The sequence below is a fragment of the Bufo bufo genome, chromosome 4 (genome assembly GCF_905171765.1).
Source record: "Bufo bufo chromosome 4, aBufBuf1.1, whole genome shotgun sequence".
Taxonomy (NCBI): Eukaryota; Metazoa; Chordata; class Amphibia; order Anura; family Bufonidae; genus Bufo; species Bufo bufo.
Window position 1 is genome coordinate 134,824,702 of NC_053392.1, and position 22,541 is coordinate 134,847,242.

General features: G+C 42.5%; 1 protein-coding gene across 1 annotated transcript in view; it reads left to right on the forward strand.

Annotated features, from left to right (window-relative positions):
- MYO7B (myosin VIIB) overlaps positions 1-22,541 on the forward strand; it is a 215,965-nt gene that overhangs the window by 111,619 nt on the left and 81,805 nt on the right. Inside the window, 7 exon segments of the mRNA XM_040427964.1 lie at positions 4,623-4,707; positions 5,211-5,429; positions 7,800-7,928; positions 8,027-8,224; positions 9,821-9,994; positions 10,344-10,427; positions 14,068-14,195. Of these exon segments, the coding sequence (XP_040283898.1) occupies positions 4,623-4,707; positions 5,211-5,429; positions 7,800-7,928; positions 8,027-8,224; positions 9,821-9,994; positions 10,344-10,427; positions 14,068-14,195 (1,017 nt within the window).

Sequence of the window (22,541 nt, forward strand, 5' to 3'; positions counted from 1 at the left end):
GGGTCCTTTTCTAACCAGAAATACGCCTATATTAGGTGTATTTCTGGCACAGATTGTGGTGCAAAGGTGCTTTGTGCTGCAATCTGTGATTTTTTCCCCGTTCACACCAGGTCTAAAAAAGTGGGCGTGGAAGGGGACAGGCCAGCAGGCACATCTCATTTACCATTTTCTATGCCTGGTTTAGGCAAAGAAAATGGTCTAAATGTAAGACAGCAAGGAAGCTGTCTTACATTTTGAAGCGGCGGTGCCCCTCTACATAAATAGTTATAGGGGATATTAAGATCGGTGTCTAAAATGCCTGTCCTAATAGATGACCCCCACAGACTTTTCTTATGGGATAAATGTGGAAGAAAAAAATATCTGAAGAAGAAAACTTCAAAGTCTTCAAACCTTGGATCTCTACATGCAAAACCAATCATTTAACCCCTAAACTATAACATTACCACATAGAGAAGCATGTTTTTTCTTTGCTTAGAACACATATTACTGGTGTCTTTATAATCATATATTCTGCCTGTCAATAAAGCAGTAATATGTATATGAGCTTTTTGAGTATATCTCACTGTGGGGAAGCTATTGTACATAGTGTATAAGATATTTACATACTAGCACACAGCTCTTGGACAGGGTCTGCCGTCAGTCTGCTGTCTAGCTCTGTCAATCAAGGGGAGGGGGGAGTGTGCAGAGCACAGGGGGTGTTACATAGCAGTGCTCAAAGGGTTCAGCCCTGCATCCTGGTGCTCAAACTTCTCATTTGCATATGAATAATAATAACACAGATATCTCTGCAGCTGTTTATGGTACAGACAAAAGAAAGGTATAGTTTTAATCGGTATGATGAGCCCTACCAGGCAGTATGTCTGGTTTAAAAGGGTTGATCCTGCTGACAGATTAACTAGATGTGCTTGGAATGATCAGCTGATTACAGCAGGTCAATCACTACTTTGTGGAAGCACAGAAAAAGGTTTTGTTCTGGCAAATTAGGAATTTATGTGCATGGCTAGCTTAACCAAATTAGAGATACTGTGTGTGGCTAATATATGTTTTATCAATAAGCAAATATTATATTATTCTCTATTAAATAACTTGTGCCTTAGCACAAAGTAAAAAATATATATTTGTACTGTGTTAGTCAGTAAATAGAAGATAAAATAGGGGAATGAGATTCCTCAGTGGTCGATACCTTTTAATGACTAACTGAAAGAATGATGATAAAGCTTTCGAGGCTACTTGTGCATTTTCGGCAGGCATCTCTTAAAGGGGTTGTCCGGGTTCAGAGCTGAACCTGGCCATACCCATATTGTCACCCAGGCAGCCCCCCTGATGTTAGCATCGGATATGAGCTCCCTTGCCCTGCGCTGGATCGCGCAGGGCAAGGGCTTTTTTATTTCCAATAATACACTGCTGGGCGAAAGCTTCCATCCAGCAGTGTGTTCGGTGAAGTCACCAGCTCTAATAGGCCGGCTTTAGCGCTGCCCTAGCTGTTTTACGGGCTAAGGCAGCGCTAAAGCTCGGCCATCAGTGCCGGTGATGTCACCGGGCTCACTGCTGGTCGGAAGCCTCCGCCCGGCAGCCCTGAGGAAAGCCCGGTACATCACCGGATCTCCTGAAAATGCCTTTGTCCTGCGCGATTCAGTGCAGGGCAAAGGAGAGCATCGGAGCATGAAATGCTCTGATGCTCTTGTCAGGGGGGCTGCCTGGGTGAAAATATGGGTATGTCTGGGTTCAGCTCCGAACCCGGACAACCACTTTAAGACAGTATCTGAAGATTCACATAGTTATACACCATGAGGTGGATGAGACAAGTGATGTTAAACAGATCAATATGAGTGGAGGAGTAAACAGTTGTACAAGTAAATTGTTGGAGCACTTATACATGAGGATTATAGATAAGCAGTGTGAAAGTTTTATTGTCCTCTAATTGATGTTCAGTCCATGAATGTGATGAACCCAAGAGGTCTGAGGGGCACATTCCTTAAGAACCCTTTTTGCCAATATTTTGTTAAAGGGTTTGTGCAGTGCTATAATAGGATAGAAAAAAATAAGGGGTTGGGTCAGCACAACCTGCCTGTAGGTGCAGATCACTATGCAGGGCTCCAGATGGCGACCAAAATGGTCGCCAATGCGACTTAGAATTTACAAATGGCGACAAGACTTTTTAGTCTTGTCGCCATTTGCGACTAGACCCGCCGCCGCAGCTCTGCTCAATACAGCGGCGGGGCACAGGAGCTGATGTTCTCAGCAGCGCAGGAGGAGTCTCTCCCTCCCCCCTGTGCTGCTGCTGCCGCCGCCTCTGCCAATAAGAAGAGGCAGGAGGAGGAGGGGCTGTGGCCACTGCGCCACCAATGAAGAAAACTGACCTGTAATACAAATACAGGAGGCGGGTGCTGGAATCAAATAGCCGGCACCCGACCTCTGTGACAGGGAGCTGCGATCAGCTGCAGTTGAGTTAACCCTTCAGGTGCGGTACCTGAGGGGTTAATTGTAGCTGATCGCAGCCCCCTGTCACAAAGGTCGGGTGCCGGCTATTTGATTCCGGCACCCGCCTCCTGTATTTGTATAAGAAACGTTGGTGGCACAGTGCGCCCCCCCCAAGTATAATAAACATTGGTGGCTCAGTGGGAAGTGCCAATGAGGGTTAAAAATAATAAAAGAAAATTAACTCACCTCCTCCAGTTGATCGCATAGCTGCCGGTCTCCTGTACTTACTTCTTTCTTCAGGACCTGTGGTGACGTCACTGAGCTCATCACCATGGTAATGGATCATGTGATGAGCTCAGTGACGTCACCACAGGTCCTGAAGAAAGAAGTAAGTACAGGAGACCGGCAGCTATGCGATCAACTGGAGGAGGTGAGTTAATTTTCTTTTATTATTTTTAACCCTCATTGGCACTTCCCACTGAGCCACCAATGTTTATTATACTTGGGGGGGGGGGGGGGGCGCACTGTGCCACCAACGTTTCTTATACAAATACAGGAGGCGGGTTAGGGTTGAGTAAATTATTTTTTTATTTTTTAACCCTCATTGGCACTGCCCACTGCGCCACCAATGTTTATTATATTGGGGGGGGGGGCACACTGCGCCACCAATGTTTATTATTTTGAGGGGGGGCACACTGCGCCACCAATGTTTATTATACTGGGGTGATGGGGAGCGCACTGCGCCACCAATGTTTATTATACTGGGGTGATGGGGGGCGCACTGCGCCACCAATGTTTATTGTATTGACCTTCTACTATGCATTCTGTATTCAGAATGCTATTATTTTCCCTTATAACCATGTTATAAAGGGAAAATAATACAGTGAATAGACTTTCATCCTAGGAACCATGCGTGAAAATCGCGCCGCATCCGCACTTGCTTGCGATTTTCACGCAGCCCCATTAACTTCTATGGGGCCTGCGTTGCGTGAAAAACGCACAACAGAGCATGCTGCGATTTTCACGCAACGCACAAGTGATGTGTGAAAATCACCGCTCGTGTGCACAGCCCCATGGAAGTGAATGGGTCCGGATTTAGTGCGGGTGCATTCCGGTATTTTGAATGCCGGATCTGGCACTAATACATTCCTATGGGGAAAAATGCTGGATCCGGCATTCAGGCAAATCTTCATTTTTTTTTCACCGGAGATAAAACGGTAGCATGCTGCGGTTTTCTCTTTTGCCTGATCAGTCAAAATGACTGAACTGAAGACATCCTGATGCATCCTGAACAGATTACTCTTCATTCAGAATGCATGGGGATAAAACTGATCAGTTCTTTTCCGGTATAGAGCCCCTAGGACAGAACTCTATGCCGGAAAAGAATAACGCTAGTGTGAAAGTACCCTAAAATATTAAGTTTAAATCCCCCCTTTCCCAATTTTACATATAAAATATATAAACAATAAATAAATAAACATATTACCTAGCGCTTTCCAAACTATTAAATTATTCAAAAATATCTCCTATGCGGTGAGCATTCGCCATTTTTTAGTCAACTTGTCACCCCAAAAAATAGGATAGGACGGTTCTATTATGGGCCGATTGTTTCATAAAATGCGAAATGCACGCGGCTTTTTTTTGTTTTTGGTTTTTTTGCGCGGTATTGAGTATCGCAATACTTTTTTATGGTGACGAAAGCGAATCAAAATTTTGGTTTCAAAACAACCCTACGCCGATCTGATCGGCATAGCGTTGTCACGATACCAAAATTTTGATTCAGTTTCGATTTGGCGACTAAAAATTTGATTTGGCTCCTAAATTTTTCAGTTCAGGAGCCAATGGCTACTAGGTATTTTTTTTAGGCTGGAGCACTGCTATGGCGAAATACATATACAAACGGAAAATGCAAATGTGATCGCACACTACATCCAGCACTCTGCCCTCCATGCTGGATGAGACATTGGTTTATATTTTGGCCAAAGCATAGTAAGCCACTCACCGCGTCAAGGTCGTCTCATGAGTGGTCCCTAACTCTTGTTCCTACCTGTTCATGGGCCATGACAGCCACATAAAATAATAGGATAGGTCATCAATATCAGATCAGCGGGGGTCTGACTCCTTGCACTCCTACTGATCAGCATTTGTACCACTTCACTTTGACTAAATCTTGCAGTGTTGTTCATCTTCCCACTTTGCAGGAAACGCTTTCTTAGGCAGAAAGAGGCTGCAGTGAAGATTCAAGCAGTGTGGAGAGGTTACCATGACAGAAAATTTTACCTAAAGGTAATATTGTTTCCAAGTATGGGCCTTTTCTGTCATTGCTGAATTAAAGGGGTTGTCCCATGAAAAATATTCTACAGTTTTCAATCCAGCACCTGAATCTGAGTACTTTTATAATTGCATGTAATTAAAATTTAGCATAGCCAGTGAGTTATTCAATAAAATTTATCTGTGTAGCGCCACCTTCAGTTTTTTTTTTATTATTCCTTTGTCCTGCTCACTGAGATGGTCGCATATGCTCAGTTTCATCCTTCAACTGTCTCCGGAGTTGTCTAGGGAGAGCATGGTCATGCAGCTTGATATAAATCTAGCAGAGCAATGAATGGGGGAGATCTCTAGGTCCATGTGAGCTACAGGGCTGGTTCTAGCTTTGTTAGAAAGAGACTGTTATGTGCTATATGATCTCTGATTTTCATTTTTTACATTATTCATGGGATAACCTTTTTAAGGGTTTTAGTGCAGTGTAATGTTCATGTTTTCCAGAGGTTTCTACTGTTTTGTTTCAGATGCAACATGGTTTCCAAAGGCTACAGGCAGTGATAAGAAGTAGACATTTACGCCGAGAGTACCAGAAGTCTCAGGCAATAATTACAAAACTGCAGGCCAAATGCAGAGGTTATCTAGTAAGAAAGAGGCTTGCACAGAAAAAGAATGCTGTTGTTCTTCTTCAAACATACACCAGGGGGATGCTGGCTCGTAATAAGTATCAGAGGATGAGGAGGAGTGTAAGTATAACTAAAGACAGCTTGAACATTCCAATATTTCGGAATTATCCAGAAGCCCCTACAGCAGAAGCTACAGCTACTATGTTTTTTAATTATAAGACACTTTTGTTGGTGCCAAAGAATGCTGAGGTAGAGGAAAAAGAGTATGACTCTGATTTATCTAGAATGCCGTGAGTTCCACTGTGGCAGGTGGAGCACTATGAAGTGCCTTTTGCGCTGTGGCATTAGAAGAATTTTGATATCTCTAACTTTTAGTCTAACCAGACTGTCTTTTACTCTGTAATTCCTCTAGTGCCGTTCTATGGAAACAGTAGGTTTAAAGAGCACACCAAATGATTGAAATAACTTCTTTATTAACTTCAACTTTTCTTCATATAACACTGCCGCCTCTGCAGCAGATAGTCCATGTACAAAACACGTGTTAAATAAAGTATCACAAAATGGCGGTATGCATAAGATGGTGGTTCAACTGTATGGATATATTTCTCTCTTGAGTATCTGTACTCTCACTTTAAGTTATCTAAGCACTTTATGATCTCTCTGAGAGGTATATCTGAGGTCTAACTAATAGTTCACTTGCTGAATTTGGTCGCAATTTGCACTATGCAGTTAGCAGTAACTATTTGCAGATTGGTTGAGTATGATCTGGTATGGTTGTATGCGATTTGCATTGCAATATGGAATTGGAATTTGGATTGTGAACTTTGTAGTTTGCAATTGAATTTGGTGGAACTGTAAGTAAACACACATATAACTGGTTCAGTATACAGTTCTAATCACTATATTAACAGTAGGAACATTATATAATGGTTTTAAACATCTATTTTGGCCTCTCTGCTTTAATAAAACACAGCTCTTAGTGGAGTGATTGTCTGTTCAGCTCCTCTCCTCTGGTGTAATAAATCTAGCAGCTCCTGCTAGGGGGATTTCCCACACAGGCTGTGTGTGAGGCCTATAAGACGCACTCTTCCCACCCCAAAAGTGTGGGGGAAATAGCAGTGCGTCTTATGGGGCGAATGCTGCGACCATCGGGTGTATCGGCTGAGAGGGAGGAGGGGCTGGGGGCCGGCATCTGGTTCTGTAATGGCAGCGGGGCCTGGTGCAGTCACTGTATTCTACTACACCGGGCCCCGCTCACTGTAGTATAATCATATCTAACTTGTGGGTATTGTAAAAGTATTCAAAGCATCTGAAATCCAGCGCTTGTAGTACTTACTACTTGGCAGTCAGGAGGCCGGGCGGGTGCGCGCTCGCAGCGTAGCTCACTTTATGAATGAAGCAGGCGGCGCAGGTGCATGATGTAGTGAGTCACGCTGCGAGCACCCCGCCCGGCCTCCTGCCTGCTACGAAGTTAGTAGTAAGTAGTACAAGCGCTGGATTTTAGATGATTTGAATAGTTTAACAATACACACAAGTTAGATATGATTATACTACAGTGAGCGGGGCCCGGTGTAGTAGAATACAATGACTGCACCGGGCCCCGCTGCCATTACAAAACCAGATGCCGGCCCCCATTCACTACACAGGGACACTGTTATGGGGAATCTGTGGATGACACATTAGATAAGATGCTATATATGTGTCATCCACAGATGCCCCACAAAGATCCCCCATAACAGTGCCATCCACATATGCCCCCATAACAGTGCCATCCACATATGCCCCAATAACAGTGCCATCCACAGGTGCCCCTATAACAGTGCCATCCACAGGTGCCCCCATAACAGTGCCATCCACAGGTGCCCCCATAACAGTGCCATCCACAGATGCCCCCATAACAGTGCCATCCACAGATGCCCCCATAACAGTGCCATCCACAGATGCCCCCATAACAGTGCCATCCACAGATCCCCCCATAATAGTGTCATCCACAGACCACCATTAGTTCAAAACCCACCAAAAGCACACCTTTTGGTTCAAAATATTTTTTTTCTTATTTTCCTCCTCAAAAACCTAGGTGCGTCTAATGGGCCGGTGCGTCTTATAGGCACTGGCCTCGTCATATAACAATTGCCTTCTTTGGCAGTTCATGCACCAGACTGAGGTCTATGGCAGCTCAGATATATCAGTAATCATTTAAAATATCAGTAATCATTTACAACACTTTCTGGCATAAATAATGATAAATGTGCCAGAGCCGATGGCCCTGCCCACACCCCACCCTCACCACACCCCATTTTTGGAAACCTGACAAGGGCGGTGTAAATATGCCAGTTATGACTAACAAAAAGTCACAATGGCATTAACAAAAAGTTACAAAACCAGGGTTTGCAACTTTTTAACCAGAAAACTGGCATGGGAGTAATAAATTTGACAGGAAATGATAACTAATCAGTCAGTTTACATTGAAAATTTGGTTATATACTGCAGGAGGTACAACATCAACATGAACTAGCAATGGATAAGAAAAGGAAGATGGTGCAAAAAGAGCTTTTACTGCAGCAAGAGAAGGAAAACCTGGAAATGGTGGAGCAAGTGTTTGGGTTTTTACCTCTCATGGTAATTAGCAATGACATACGTGGATAGATTAACGTACATTATATGAAAGTGTTTATTTGAGTAAATGAAATATAATAAAAAATATATTCTTCCACAAGGACCTAGATTCACAGTCTTTAGATGAAATCGACCTGGACACGCTGCCTCTTGAGCCAGAGAAAGTGGTCGACCATCTGGCTGAATTCACTTTTCCAAAGTTTGCTGCTACGTATTTTCAAGGATCAGCAACAGATACCCACATACGCAAGACTTTATACCAGCCCCTGCTGTATCATGAAGACCATGGTGATGTTCTAGTACGGTTGTCAAGTTCATATTAATTATGTGATGCTATTTAAGTGACTATTGTAGTCATACAAAATTTCTGTTATTGTAATACCAGTTATAATCCAATGGAAATAGTGTGAGCACAACCAAACCCACAATGGTTGCTGGGTGATTTTTCAAAACACAGCAGTTAAAAGATACTGCAGAAAAGTTAATAAAGGCTATATAGGTGCACCCCAAAGTAAAGGTAAATATAATATAAACAATAATTTTATGAAAGAAAACATCCAAGCAATGGAAAACATCTAGGGGCATCTCAGGGGCTGAACACCAGGTACAATATTTGAAAACATTAAATATATAAATACTAAATAATAAATATATGCATTCAACACTGGTACAAATATATAATTCTTCCATGTTCAAGATAAATAAATACAGTTATAAAACACACACGAGAAAGGGAACAAACTGTCCAGAGAAATTGATGCTGTCAGCAGACCAAATGGATAACACAGTTATATCGGGGGGGTGGGGGGGGGTCCACCAAAACAATACAGATGAGTCACTTAGGGCCCCCATACACATTCATGTATTGACAGCTGGGTTTGGACAACTGTGTATGAGGAGCTCCTGACTCTTACCCGATTATATTGGGGCAGCAGGATTGGGCGAAATGAATATTTTCAACTGATCCTTTTGTTCTCCAGGAAGATAAGCCACCACCAAAAGTGTCTGGCAGTGGCTTTCTCCTCATTAAATACACTTTTATGTTCGTCAGAGCCGAACATATATGTGTACGTGGGAGTTGGGAGAGATAGCTGTTAGTTGAATGATTAGGAGACATATAGATGAGGAATGGAATGAATACTACAAGCTACTGTCAAACATACTTAAAATCTGTCTCAACTATTACTGTAAGAATATTAGAATATTTTGAAAGAAACCTAGGAAGTTTAGGTGAAAAGAGGAATTTACTGATGATAACAGCTGTTACATTCTGAGTGTTAGGACAGTGTCAAAGCTTCCTCCATCATCAGTTAATTTGGGTAACTGGAGAGAATGATATTGTATTCTTAAGAAAGGAGATGATGGCCTGAGGGTCCTTGTACACAGGCTGATCCTGGCCAATAAAGGAACACCGATCGACGATATACAGATTGAAAAGCACTGATTTATAGGGCATTTCAAACAGGCTGAGGAAAAGTGAAATATTATCAGCAGCATATCCCCTGTTTACACAGGGCAATATGCTGCTGACAAACGTATAAATGATCACATCACCCAGCAAGCGAGTATTTTACCTATTTGTTGGGTGATTGGTTGAACCATTACAAAGACCAACTATTGGGAATGAGCGTTTGTAGGAATTGACAATCCTTGGCTGGTGTAAAAGGGTCCTGAGAAGGATACAAATATTGCAATCTTACTTTTACCCGTAGCCAGCGCCAGACCTACAAAAGAATGTATATGAAGGAAAACAGAGGGCCTGAGTAAAAATTGTATGATCTATTATAGGAGAAAAGCTAGACAGGTTAACAATAGTTAAAGTGTCAAAATAATACAACATAATATTATATGTATGCATCTATCCATTTGTTATATTTTGTGTATTTTTATTTAAGGCATCGTTGACAGTTTGGAAAATTATACTGAGATTCATGGGCGATCTTCCTGAACCAGCATTATATGCTCCTAGATCTGGCAGCCAGAACAGCTCTGTTATTACACAAATTTATGACACGTTAACTAGGAAAAACAACAGTATTCCATCTGGCATGAAGGATAACATGCAAGGAGTGAGTCTCAAAAATGAAGTATTTTCCGATCTGTGATTTTATTTCCTTAAGGTACAATTTATTTAAGGTTCAACTCCTGCCTTTGTCTAAAAAAATATGATGCTATCTCTTAGTGATTGATGGCGGTCCAATTACCTTGCCCCCACCACTCCTTAGAATAAAGGAGGCAAAGTTCTAGTTATGTACTGGGGCTTCTTCACTGCTATTCTCTGCATAGCAAAACTGCTGGTTACCTGGCTAACATTAAAAGATGAGTATACCCTTAAATAAATGTGTAAACTGTAGTTATAGATCATATTTAACTTAGTATAGCATTAAAGATCATATTGAGTTCTGTATTCTGTTTCAGTCGCCAAGAATCAATCAAAGGGCAAAGTTTTCAAAGGAAATTTCATCCATGAAATTAAAGAGGTCATCAAAATTAGCTGGGCAGGTAAAATGCAAATAATGCAGTATTAAACTTATTTAATGTAAAGTAAACTAAACTTTGACTGTTTTATTTCCTTAAACAGATTTGAATGTATACTGTGCTGGCATTTGCAAGCATATACATTGACTTTTGTTAAAATGTATTATACTCATTTGTGGCTATGAAAAGTGATTTAGACTAGCCTATGCTTTGTGTCATCCTTAAATGAAGAAGTATTCAAAAGTAAGGGCTCATACAGACGACCGTATGTATTTTGCGGTTCGCAAAAACGGATCCGCACAAAATACGGATGAAATCTGTGTGCATTATGTATTTTGCAGAACGGAACAGCTGGCCCCTAATAGAACTATTTTTTTGCGTAACGGACATAGGGAAACGGAATGCACACGTAGTAACTTCCTTTTTTTTGCGCACCCATTGAAATGAATGGTTAAGCATACGGTCCACAAAAAAAAAAACGGAACGGACACATAAAGAAAGTATGTTCGTGTGCATGAGCCCTAAGGGTCCATTCACACGTCCGTAGCGTGTTTTGTGGATCTGCGGATCCGCAGAACACGGACACCGGCAATGTGCGTTCCGCATTTTGCGGACCGCACACCGCCGCCACTAATAGAATATGCCTATTCTTGTCTGCAATTGCAGACAAGAATAGGATATGTTCTATTTTTTTTCGGGAACGGAATTGCGGACCCGGAAGTGCGGGTCCGCAATTCCGTATCCGGGCAGCACATCTTGCGGCCCCATAAAAAAGAATGGGTCCTCAATTCCGTTCCGCAAAATGTGGAACGAAATTGCGGAAGTGTAAATGGGGCCTTAGTCTGTGAAACACATGCAAAAATGTTTTGGTGTACATCAGCACAACAGAAGCATATGGATGCTCTACGCAGGGATGCTCAACCTGTGGCCCTCCAGCTGTTGTGAAACTACAACTCCCACAATGCCCTGCTGTAGGTTAATAGCTGTAGGCTGTCCGAGAATGCTGGGAGTTGTAGTTTTGCAACAGCTGGAGGGCCGCAGGTTGAGCATGCCTGCTATAGATCTCTAATTATATGTTTACCATGTGAAAAGTTTTACTCTACATTTTAGGTTCACATGTACAGTATAATCTTCCTTGAACAGTGTCCAGAAAACAATCTGTTACAAGTTACAGTATATTTGCTTGGGAATTCTGTTGATTATATGGTATTATGCAAGATAGATTTAAAAGGGCTCATTCACACGAACGTATTTTCTTTCCGTGTCCATTCAGATTTTTTGCGGACCGCATGCGGAACCATTCATTTCAATGGGTCCGCAAAAAAAACGGAAGTTATTCCGTGTGCATTCCGTATTTCCATTCCGCAAAATAATAGAACATGTCTTATTATTGTCCGTATTGCAGACAAGGATGGTACTGTTCTATTAGGGACCAGCTGTTCCGTTCCGCAAAATACGGAATGCACACAGACGTCATTTTTGCGGACCACAAAATACATACAGTCATGTGCATGAGCCCTAAGGCTTAGTTCACATCACCATTATTTTTCTTGTCTTCTGATCCGTCAGAAGAACAGAAAAATAAAGAAAAAATGGATCCTGTAAAAAAAACAAAAACTGATCCTGTGCATCAATATGCACATTTAGCACCCTTTTGAGCCATTTCCATAAGAGAACCATTATTTATGCAGGACTTTTTTTTCCATCTAAAATAACAGATCTCTGATGGAAATGGCTCCAGCGGATGCCAAATGTGCATAACTGATGCACAGAATCCGTTTTTTACAGGATTCGTTTTTTTTCTTTATTTTTCTGTTCTTCTGATGTGAAATCAGCAGTATCCATTACTGTTAGGGCTCATGCACACGTATTTTCTTTCCGCTTCCATTCCGGTTTTTTTGCGGACCATATGCGGAACCATTCACTTCAATGGGTCTGCAAAAACAACGAAAGGTACTCTGTGTGCATTCCGTTTCCGTATTTACGTTTCACAAAAAAGTAGTGCATGTCCTGTTATTGTCCGCAAATCACGGTCCGAGGCCCCATTCAAGTCAATGGGTCCGCAAAATATACGGAACGCACACGGAACACATCCGTATGTCATCTGTATTTCATGCATATTTTACGGATCCATACTGTAGAAATGCTATGCCCAGCCCATATTGCTCATGTGTTTGGTGATTAATAAGTTACTGTTTCCGTTTCCGATCCGCAAAAAACGGATCACATACGGAAACCATACGGATATGTTTTGTGGAATAACAGAACGGAAGAGGACTTAAATCAGAGAAAAAAAAACTCAGATACAGAACAACGGATCCGTGAAAAACTGACCGCAAAACAACAACAGTCGTGTGCATGAGCCCTTATTCTGATGGCCTATCCTGAGGATAGGCCATCAATATCTGATCAATGGGGGTCTGACACCCTGTATCCCCATTGATCTGGTTTCACTTGCCGTTCCTGCACACACCATTGTTTGGTTGGCAGCGGTGAAGTGCATGTGTAAGGCACATCACACTTCCAGTCCGGTGCCAAAATGGCGGGTAAAGGAGCCTTGGAGATAGAACCTGGATGCTCTGACAACTTTTTTTACACCATGCATGGCCCTTGGTAATTTTCTTTAGGTTTCAGACAACCCTGTTAGACTGAAAACATGCATAGGTATTTTATGGTGTTTTTCAGCACTTTTGCAATTTTTTGTCTTTTTTGCCGTTCTTGATGCATCTTTTGCAAAAAAAAAAAATCTGTATAGGAAAAAAAAAACCTGGAAAAAAACACTATCCACACAGTCGTTTTGCAAAACAAGGTCACAAAAAAAAAAGCTATAAAAATGCTTGTGATATGGGAAAAAAAAATGTCAGACCTTAAATACATGCTGATCCAGGGGTCTCCCTGGATTAGAATCTCTTAGAAAGTGTGTGAAAAGAGTACTAAGGAGCTAAGGAGGAGAAGGGGCAGGTAGTTCCGCTTCCTGTTCCCCTGCCCCTCTTCTATTTGCATATAAGGATCTGCTGGACTGCAGGTGGGTGGTTCACACAAGGACCTTATTGGGGGGGCGAACCAGGGCCACTGTAGCCCAATCAAGTAAGTGCCGTCATCACAGCAGCCTGGCCCCATAGCAAAGCCCACCCCCCACTTCTTTACTCCAACCAGATCTATTTACAGACCCATGCTGGTAACACTACATTGTTTGTGACTGATCAATGCAGCAGCTGTAGTAAAATGCAGCAGGCCAGCAGGATAGGTACGCTAGGTGGGCTTAGGGGCCCGGGTGCAACTGCAGCCATTGAATCCCCTATACCTACCCCACTTCCATTCCTGGCATAATTCATCAATATAAAAGTACTGGACAACCCCTTTAAGCTAGCCACGTGCATGAGAGAACTGCTAGCAGCTCAAATGTTCAGGTACTAGCTGTCTCCCAAATCCATTATAGACATGCCTGTTCTATTCAACTGCAATATGATTTCTGCCTTAAAGATAGCAAGATAAATGTCTGTTAGACAATCTGGTGCTGATTAGATTGTGGAAGCAATAGATTTGGATAGCTTAAAATCAATCATCTTTATCTTTGGGCAACTTAAAAAACCCAAGTGCTTTATTGGCATTTCTGTTTTTTTTTTACATTAGCAAATGCTTCTGCTGTTTTATATCATTTTAGGTTTCAAGTCAACTGAGCAGTGCAACAGAAATGCCAGACCAGGAGAGCTCATTGATTGATAAACCCATGTCAATGTTAGAAAAAATACATTTTATTGTTGGCAATGGAATCCTGAGACCTGAAATTAGGTGAGAAATGTAAACCACGCTTTTATAAACAGTCGTTCAATCTTGGGAAGTTGGGGGCAAAGCACTATTAATAACATCAGACCACTACATGCCAAGATAATACTGCTATATAATAACACTATGATAGTGCCCAAATGATATTCAACATCCAAATACTCAGAGCACACAAATAAATACAGCGTAACTCCCACATATTACTGCAATTCTCAAATAATTCTACCATGCACTGCTAAATAATACTGCATGGACTAGAATATGGGAACCCCAAGAGAACTGGAACGTTGTTATAGCATCCTTAGCCATGTACTCTTAGCATCCTTAGCCAGCGTTTTCATCTTTTGCTCCCTGCCTTCCCGAAGCCATAATTTTTTCACAACTCTAAACAACTTTTTAACACTGTTAAAAAAAGTGTTCTTCTCCGTTCCCCAGTGCCCCACCCACACCTCTCATCTTACTTGAGGTCTTTGCCACATACTTTAAAGAAAAGATTGACAACATCAGAAAAAGCTTCGTCCTACAGTCCCCACAGCACCTCTACACAACTACTCAGTCCTCTTCCTCCAAAACCTACTTTTCCACCATCATAGAGGAAAACCTTTCCACCCTAGTCTCTAGATCACCTCTCACCACCTGTGCAGGTGCACATTCCCTTGACCCATCTTCTTCATCTAGTTATCTCCCCATATCACTTTTCCCATATGCCTCAAAGCTGCTTGAACTACATGTCCACCTTGAACTGTCCTCTCACCTTTCTTCCTGCTCCCTCTTCGACCAGCCACAATCTTGCTTCTGAACCCACCACTCAACTGAAATTGCCATTACTAGGGGGCGTGGAAAGCCGAGCATGTGAGCGGCCGCAAGTCCAGTGAGCTCCCGCACACCATCGGCATATTGTCCTGTTAAACCACTCCAGTTTTTACACTTGGATCCCTACAGCCTGCCCAACGGTGACCTGAGTCCTCCGGTACCTGTATTACAGCAGTAGGAGGAGAAATGACCGGCCGAAGAGGAGCTAAAAGCGCCGACAGAGAAATCTAAGATGGCTCCGGACCCGACACGCTGAGGCGCCGAGAGCGCACTGGGGAGGTTCAGTGGGAAGCAGCAGCTAAGCTGGGCAATTATGCCCGTAATGCCGCCTCAACCCCAGCAAAGAATAGCAGTGGCAACAGACACAATCCTCCCACTGATTCGGAGGAAGAAGATACTGCTGTAGGCACTGCAGCCAGGCATGTCTCTGCCATAAGTGACTCCCTGCTGACCTATAAAGACAGAGCTGAGATTGATGCTTTGGATCCAGAGCCAGAAGAACCTACTCTTAAGGATGTCCTGCGAGCCATCACTAAATGCAGTAAGTCCTTAACTGCTCTTACAATGCAAGTGGGTACTATTAAAGAGGACGTGTCTATAGTGCGCCATGATTTAAAAGGGTTGGCGGAACGTACCACTGCTTTAGAAGGCCGCATGGGGGATCTGGAGGATGCCATACCACCTCTCAGAAGGGAAACGAGTGAGCATGCCCGCAAGCTAGATGTTATTGCGGCCAAACAGGACGACTTGGAAAACCGTCTATGCAGAACTAATGTGCGTATTGTGGGAGTACCGAAAAAAGTGTAAGGGCCGAATCCTACTGATTTCTTTGAAAATTGTGTTAAAGAGCAATTTGGGACAGAATCCCTGACTCCACTTTTCGCAATAGAAAGAGCGCATCAGGTTCCGACCCGACCCTTACCACCGGGTGCCCCACCCAGGCCAGTGCTCATGAAAATACTTCACTATAAAGACCGGGACATTATTCTCAGAAAAGCTCGTGAAATGCCTGCAATGTCTATTAACGGCCAAAAGGTGTCACTCTTTCCTGACTATTCTCTGGATGTCCAGAAAAGAAGGGCGAAATTCCTGGATATAAAACGTCGCCTGCGAGGTCTCAACGTGTCCTATTCTATGCTTTATCCGGCAAAATTGAGAGTAGTTGCCTTTGGGACTACCACATTTTTTGAAGACCCAAGAGAAGCGGTGCGATGGCTGGATCGTCATGAGCGACAACTCCGCGCGGCGGAACCACAGGGAGACGGGGACTGAATTATCTCCTCTTCTGATTGCCGTTGAATACTTGAGTATACTGTACTGAATGTATGCATGAGAATGTGTTCCTGAATGTTTATGCTGCTATGTACTAGAGTTTCCATTTTGATTGCACTGTTTTCCCTTTCTAACAAAAGGTATAAGGGATCCATAGAAGTTATATAATATACAGTGGGATGCGAAAGTTTGGGCAACCTTGTTAATCGTCATGATTTTCCTGTATAAATCGTTGGTTGTTACGATAAAAAATGTCAGTTAAATATATCATATAGGAGACACACACAGTGATATTTGAGAAGTGAAATGAAGTTTATTGGATTTACAGAAAGTGTGCTAGAATTGTTTAAACAAAATTAGGCAGGTGCATAAATTTGGGCACCACAAAAAAGAAATGAAATCAATATTTAGTAGATCCTCCTTTTGCAGAAATTACAGCCTCTAAACGCTTCCTGTAGGTTCCAATGAGAGTCTGGATTCTGGTTGAAGGTATTTTGGACCATTCCTCTTTACAAAACATCTTTAGTTCATTCAGGTTTGATGGCTTCCGAGCATGGACAGCTCTCTTTAAGTCACACCACAGATTTTCAATTATATTCAGGTCTGGGGACTGAGATGGCCATTCCAGAATGTTGTACTTGTTCCTCTGCATAAATGCCTTAGTGGATTTTGAGCAGTGTTCAGGGTCGTTGTCTTGTTGAAAGATCCAGCCCCGACGCAGCTTCAGCTTTGTCACTGATTCCTGGACATTGGTCTCCAGAATCTGCTGATACTGAGTGGAATCCATGCGTCCCTCAACTTTGACAAGATTCCCAGTCCCTGCACTGGCCACACAGCCCCACAGCATGATGGAACCACCACCATATTTTACTGTAGGTAGCAGGTGTTTTTCTTGGAATGCGGTGTTCTTTTTCCTCCATGCATAACGCCCCTTGTTATGGCCAAATAACTCAATTTTAGTTTCATCAGTCCACAGCACCTTATTCCAAAATTAAGCTGGCTTGTCCAAATGTGCTTTAGCCCTCCTCAAGCGGCACTTTTTGTGCTGTGAGCGGAGAAAAGGCTTCCTCTGCATCACTCTCGCATACAGCATCTCCTTGTGTAAAGTGCGCTGAATGGTTGAACGATGCACAGTGATTCCATCTGCAGCAAGATGATGTTGTAGGTCTTTGGTGCTGGTCTGTGGGTTGACTCTGACTGTTCTCACCATTCGTCGCTTCTGTCTATCCGAGATTTATCTTGGTCTGCCACTTCGAGCCTTAACTTGAACTGAGTCTGTGGTCTTCCATTTCCTCAATATGTTCCTAACTGTGGAAACAGACAGCTGAAATCTCTGAGACAGCTTTCTGTATCCTTCCCCTAAACCATGATGGTGAACAATCTTTGTCTTCAGGTCATTTGAGAGTTGTTTTGAGACCCCCATGTTGCTACTCTTCAGAGAAAATTAAAAGAGGAGGGAAACTTACAATTGACCCCCTTAAATACTCTTTCTCATAATAGGATTCACCTGTGTATGTAATTCAGGGGTCAGTGAGCTTACCAAGCCAATTTGAGTTCCAATAATTCGTTCTAAAGGTTTTGGAATCAATAAAATGACAACAGTGCCCAAATTTATGCACCTGCCTAATTTTATAAAGTATGGACAGGGCACTCAAAGAGATCCGGGACCATGTGATTGTTCAGAAAATTATATTTATTAGGCTATTAATAAAAAATTAATAAAAAGAAGAGCAGCATATAATGTGATGGTCAACACTGTATGTTGGCACAATTGGTAGCAGCAAAAATAACATACAATAGCAGTACTATATAATAGGCAGTAGGATACAATAATTTTATAGCAGCACTTGATGTTAATACGATTAATTGGAGTCCCAATAGTCCTGACTCTATTGTAGACTCAACATGGAATACCAGACAACAGCCAGTAACAATTGTGAAATAATCGACCCATTAAAAAAAATGAATAAATGTCCACTTAGCAAAGATCGATAATATAAAAAGTCGATCCTATAAAAAATTCGGTATAAAATCGATCAATTAGTTCTAGACAATTTTCGAGACCAATCTGTCCTGAAGCATCAATAAAAGTTCATATAATAATGCGCCCACACCTGGATACAGCGGCATCCCGCTAAAACAGGGTAGGTAGCGGCGTCCCGCTACTGAACAACTTGCAAGTACTTGTTTACCTCTGAATCGACTTGAAACTTCTGCCAGACCTCAAGGTATATTCACTCCCTAATCGTGCTTTCGATATTACAGCACTATATTTTCGGGAGACTGATGCAGATCACACTGGTGGACTTTTAATCGACCGGCCCTCTGTTCGTTTGTCCTTGCAAGGGCTGTGTTGGTATCTTTCGTCAATATATAGTAACGCACCTCTGGTCAATGGCAGTCAATGATAGGTAATGAGTCTCTCAGCACACAAAAGATAGCGGGGGATGTGGCACATTGGTGCCACATCCCCCGCTATCTTTTGTGTGCCGATAGACTCATTACCTACCATTGACTACCATTGACCAGAGGTGCGTTACTATATATCGACGAAAGATACCAACACAGCCCTTGCAAGGACAAACGAACAGAGGACCGGTCGATTAAAAGTCCACCAGTGTGATCTGCATCAGTCTCCCGAAAATATAGTGCTGTAATATCAAAAGCACGATTAGGGAGTGAATATACCTTGAGGTCTGGCAGAAGTTTCAAGTCGATTCAGAGGTAAGCAAGTACTTGCAAGTTGTTCAGTAGCGGGACGCCGCTACCTACCCTGTTTTAGCGGGACGCCGCTGTATCCAGGTGTGGGCGCATTATTATATAAACTTTTATCAATGCTTCAGGACAGATTGGTCTCGAAAATTGTCTAGAACTAATTGATCGATTTTATACAGAATTTTTTATAGGATCGACTTTTTATATTATCGATCTTTGCAAAGTGGACATTTATTCTTTATTTTAATGGGTCGATTATTTCACAATTGTTACTGGCTGTTGTCTGGTATTCCATGTTGAGTCTACAATAGAGCCAGGACTATTGGGACTCCAATTAATCGTATTAACATCAAGTGCTGCTATAAAATTATTGTATCCTACTGCCTATTATATAGTACTGCTATTGTATGTTATTTTTGCTGCTACCAATTGTGCCAACATACATTGTTGACCATCACATTATATGCTGCTCTTCTTTTTATTAATTTTTTATTAATAGCCTAATAAATATAATTTTCTGAACAATCACATGGTCCCGGATCTCTTTGAGTGCCCTATCCATACTTTATATTTCTCTTTCTTTATATCGAGTGAGTGTTCTCGATTTGACGAAGCACCTAGCTTGGTGTCCGGGCCTCCTAGTGTGACATCACAACCATTTTTTTTTTTAACCTGCCTAATTTTGTTTAAACAATTATAGCACACTTTTCTGTAAATCCAATAAACTTCATTTCACTTCTCAAATATCACTGTGTGTGTCTCCTATATGAATATATTTAACTGACATTTTTTATCGTAACAACCAACGATTTATACAGGGAAAATCATGACGATAAACAAGGTTGCCCAAACTTTCGCATCCCACTGTAGCTAGGTTTGAGATTATATTGAAATTGCATAGTCCGAGGGGGTGATAGCGTGGTCCATGGACTCTACAGGCCCCAATTATTGGAGATTCTATTTTCATTGTTCGTGTTACATGGTTCAGAGTTTACTTTGTATTTTACTAACCACTCCCCTCACGGGGTAGCTAACTACGGCTGGGCCCGGTGGTGCTGACAGGTTTTGGTTATTGATCTTGCGGTCCTGTCATGGGGAGTTTTTTGCGGGGACCTGTTGGTGCGGCCGGTGTCCGTCCTTTGTTCCAATTGTTTACATGGGGGTAGGGATAGGGGGGGTTCCAAGGGTCGCGGTTAGGGAAATTGGGTTCCTAAGAGGTACGCTCTAATTAGTCACTTGCTGATATTTTAATGACTATGGCTAGCTCCGTAAATCTGAGCTGGAATGTGAGAGGGGATTAAGGACGCCAACAAAAGGAAAGTGGTTTTAGACAGTATACGACACACCAACCTTTGATATGTTGTTTGCAGGAAACACACTTGCTCATACCCTTCCTGGGCTGGCATAGCTTCACGCCACGTACTCGTCGTACAACCAGGGTAGTGAGCATTCTGGTTCATAAAAATATTCAGTTACCCTGCATCACCAAACGAATTGATGAGGAAGGGAGATATATTACTTGCACTGCACTTTATTTAATGTCGAATGCGTTCTTATGGGGATCTATATCCCTCCACCCTATTCACCATTGCTGATAAGGAAAATGATTTCCTTTATTGCGGACTTGCCACAGGTTCCCACCCTACTTTTCGGTGACTTTAATACTGTTCCCTGTCAAAAATTAGACAAGCTCAGCCGGACCTCTAGTGTGGTTAGTGAGGGTATTACTCCCTTTAAGCGTTTAATACAGGAGGCGGCGCTTTTGACTTCTGGAGAATGAGAAATCCGGATGTGCGACAGTATTCTTGTCACTTTAGTTCGTATGGCTCATTATCCAGAATTGATTTGGTGTTAGGAAATGAACCTATGGGGCGTTTTGTACAAGATATTGCTTACCTCCCTAGGAGGTTGCCTGATCATTCTCCGCTACTGACAATTATTACCTTGCAGCCGCGCTTAAATCAGGGGGACAGGTGTTGGAAATTTAACCCAAATTGGCTGCATATACTAGTTGATGTAGCAGATGTTAAGCAACAATTGGTAGAATTTTTCACTTTTAATTTACCTACTGCCTCGCGTATGATTGTTTGGGACGCGCTGAAAGCCTTTCTACGAGGTCTTCTGATAGCGAGGGTTAATGGGGAGGAAAAAGGGAGACTAGAGAAAAGGTGAGGAGACTGACGCAAGAAGTAGCGGAAACAGAAGCTGAGTTATAGTGAATCCATCTGTAGATTCTGAGAAATAAGTGTAAAGAAGCCCAAAAGTCGCTGAATGATCGATTATTGGTGAATGCGCAGAATAGGAGATGTTTCAAAAACAGCGGTACTATGAGGAGGGAGAAAAGACAGGGAGATTATTGGCTCTCTTAACTGAGGCCCAACATCAGTCCAGCTTTATACCAGCTCTGCGTAATTCAGAAGGGCTGATATGCACTTCCCCGAGCAGGTGGTAGAGGTCATGTATTCCTTTTACTCCAATTTATATTCTCAAAAATTACTGCCTCTGAGGCTCAGATGAAGACTTTCTTGTCCACTTAATCTCCTGCTCTTACACAAGATCAGTAATCCCAATTGGATGCCCCCATTTCCCTTATGGAATTGGAAATAGCGCTGCGAGACATGTCCAATAATAAAGCACCTTGGGGGATGGACGTACAGCTGAAATATACAAAACTTATTCCTCAGTACTCTGCCCCAGTTGTTAGAGGTATTTAAGGAGGCTCAAACTAGTATTCCCTTCCAGCTTCTATGAATGAGGCCATTATTGTGGTTATCCCAAAACCGGGGAAAGACGTCCTAGAGGCATAATCTTATCGACCCATTTCCTTGTTGCAGGTGGACGTCAAACTGTTAGCAAAGGTATTGGCTAACCGTTTGAACCTTGTGATCAAGTCTGTGATCCACTCTGATCAAGCCGGATTCATACCCAACATGTCGACAGCAGTGAATATTAGACGACTGTACCTGAATATCCAGGTGGGCCAAATCCACGCGTCGGATGCGGCGGTCGCGTCTTTGGACGCAGCCAAAGCATTGACAGTGTGGAGTGCAATACCTCATTACTGTACTAAAGACCATGGGATTCGGGTAGGGTTTATTAATTGGATCCAGTAACTATATGCACGCCCTACTGCTAGATTACAGGTGAATGGCAATCTTTCTGACTCCTTTGAACTGCACAGGGGGACTAGACAGGGTGCCCCTTTCACACCGCTACGGTTCGCAATTGCGGTGGAACCTTTGGCAGAGGCTCTCCGAAAGCCAAAGGCGGTGAAGGGTATCACTTGTGGGTCAGTAACGGAAAAGGTCGCTCTCTATGCGGGCGACCTTTTGTTGTTTCTTGATGACTGGACTTCCTCTCTACCGGCAGCTATGCAAATTATTAATGATTTTGGGCATCTCTCTGGCTTGACTATTAATTAGGCAAAGTCAATGCTACTGCCTTTGGGAAGTGCTACACAGACAGATCATAGTTTTACTGGGGGTTTGCAGATTGTACCCTCCTTTAAGTATCTGGGTATCCAGGTATCGGCGGATCCTCAGGATTTTATCA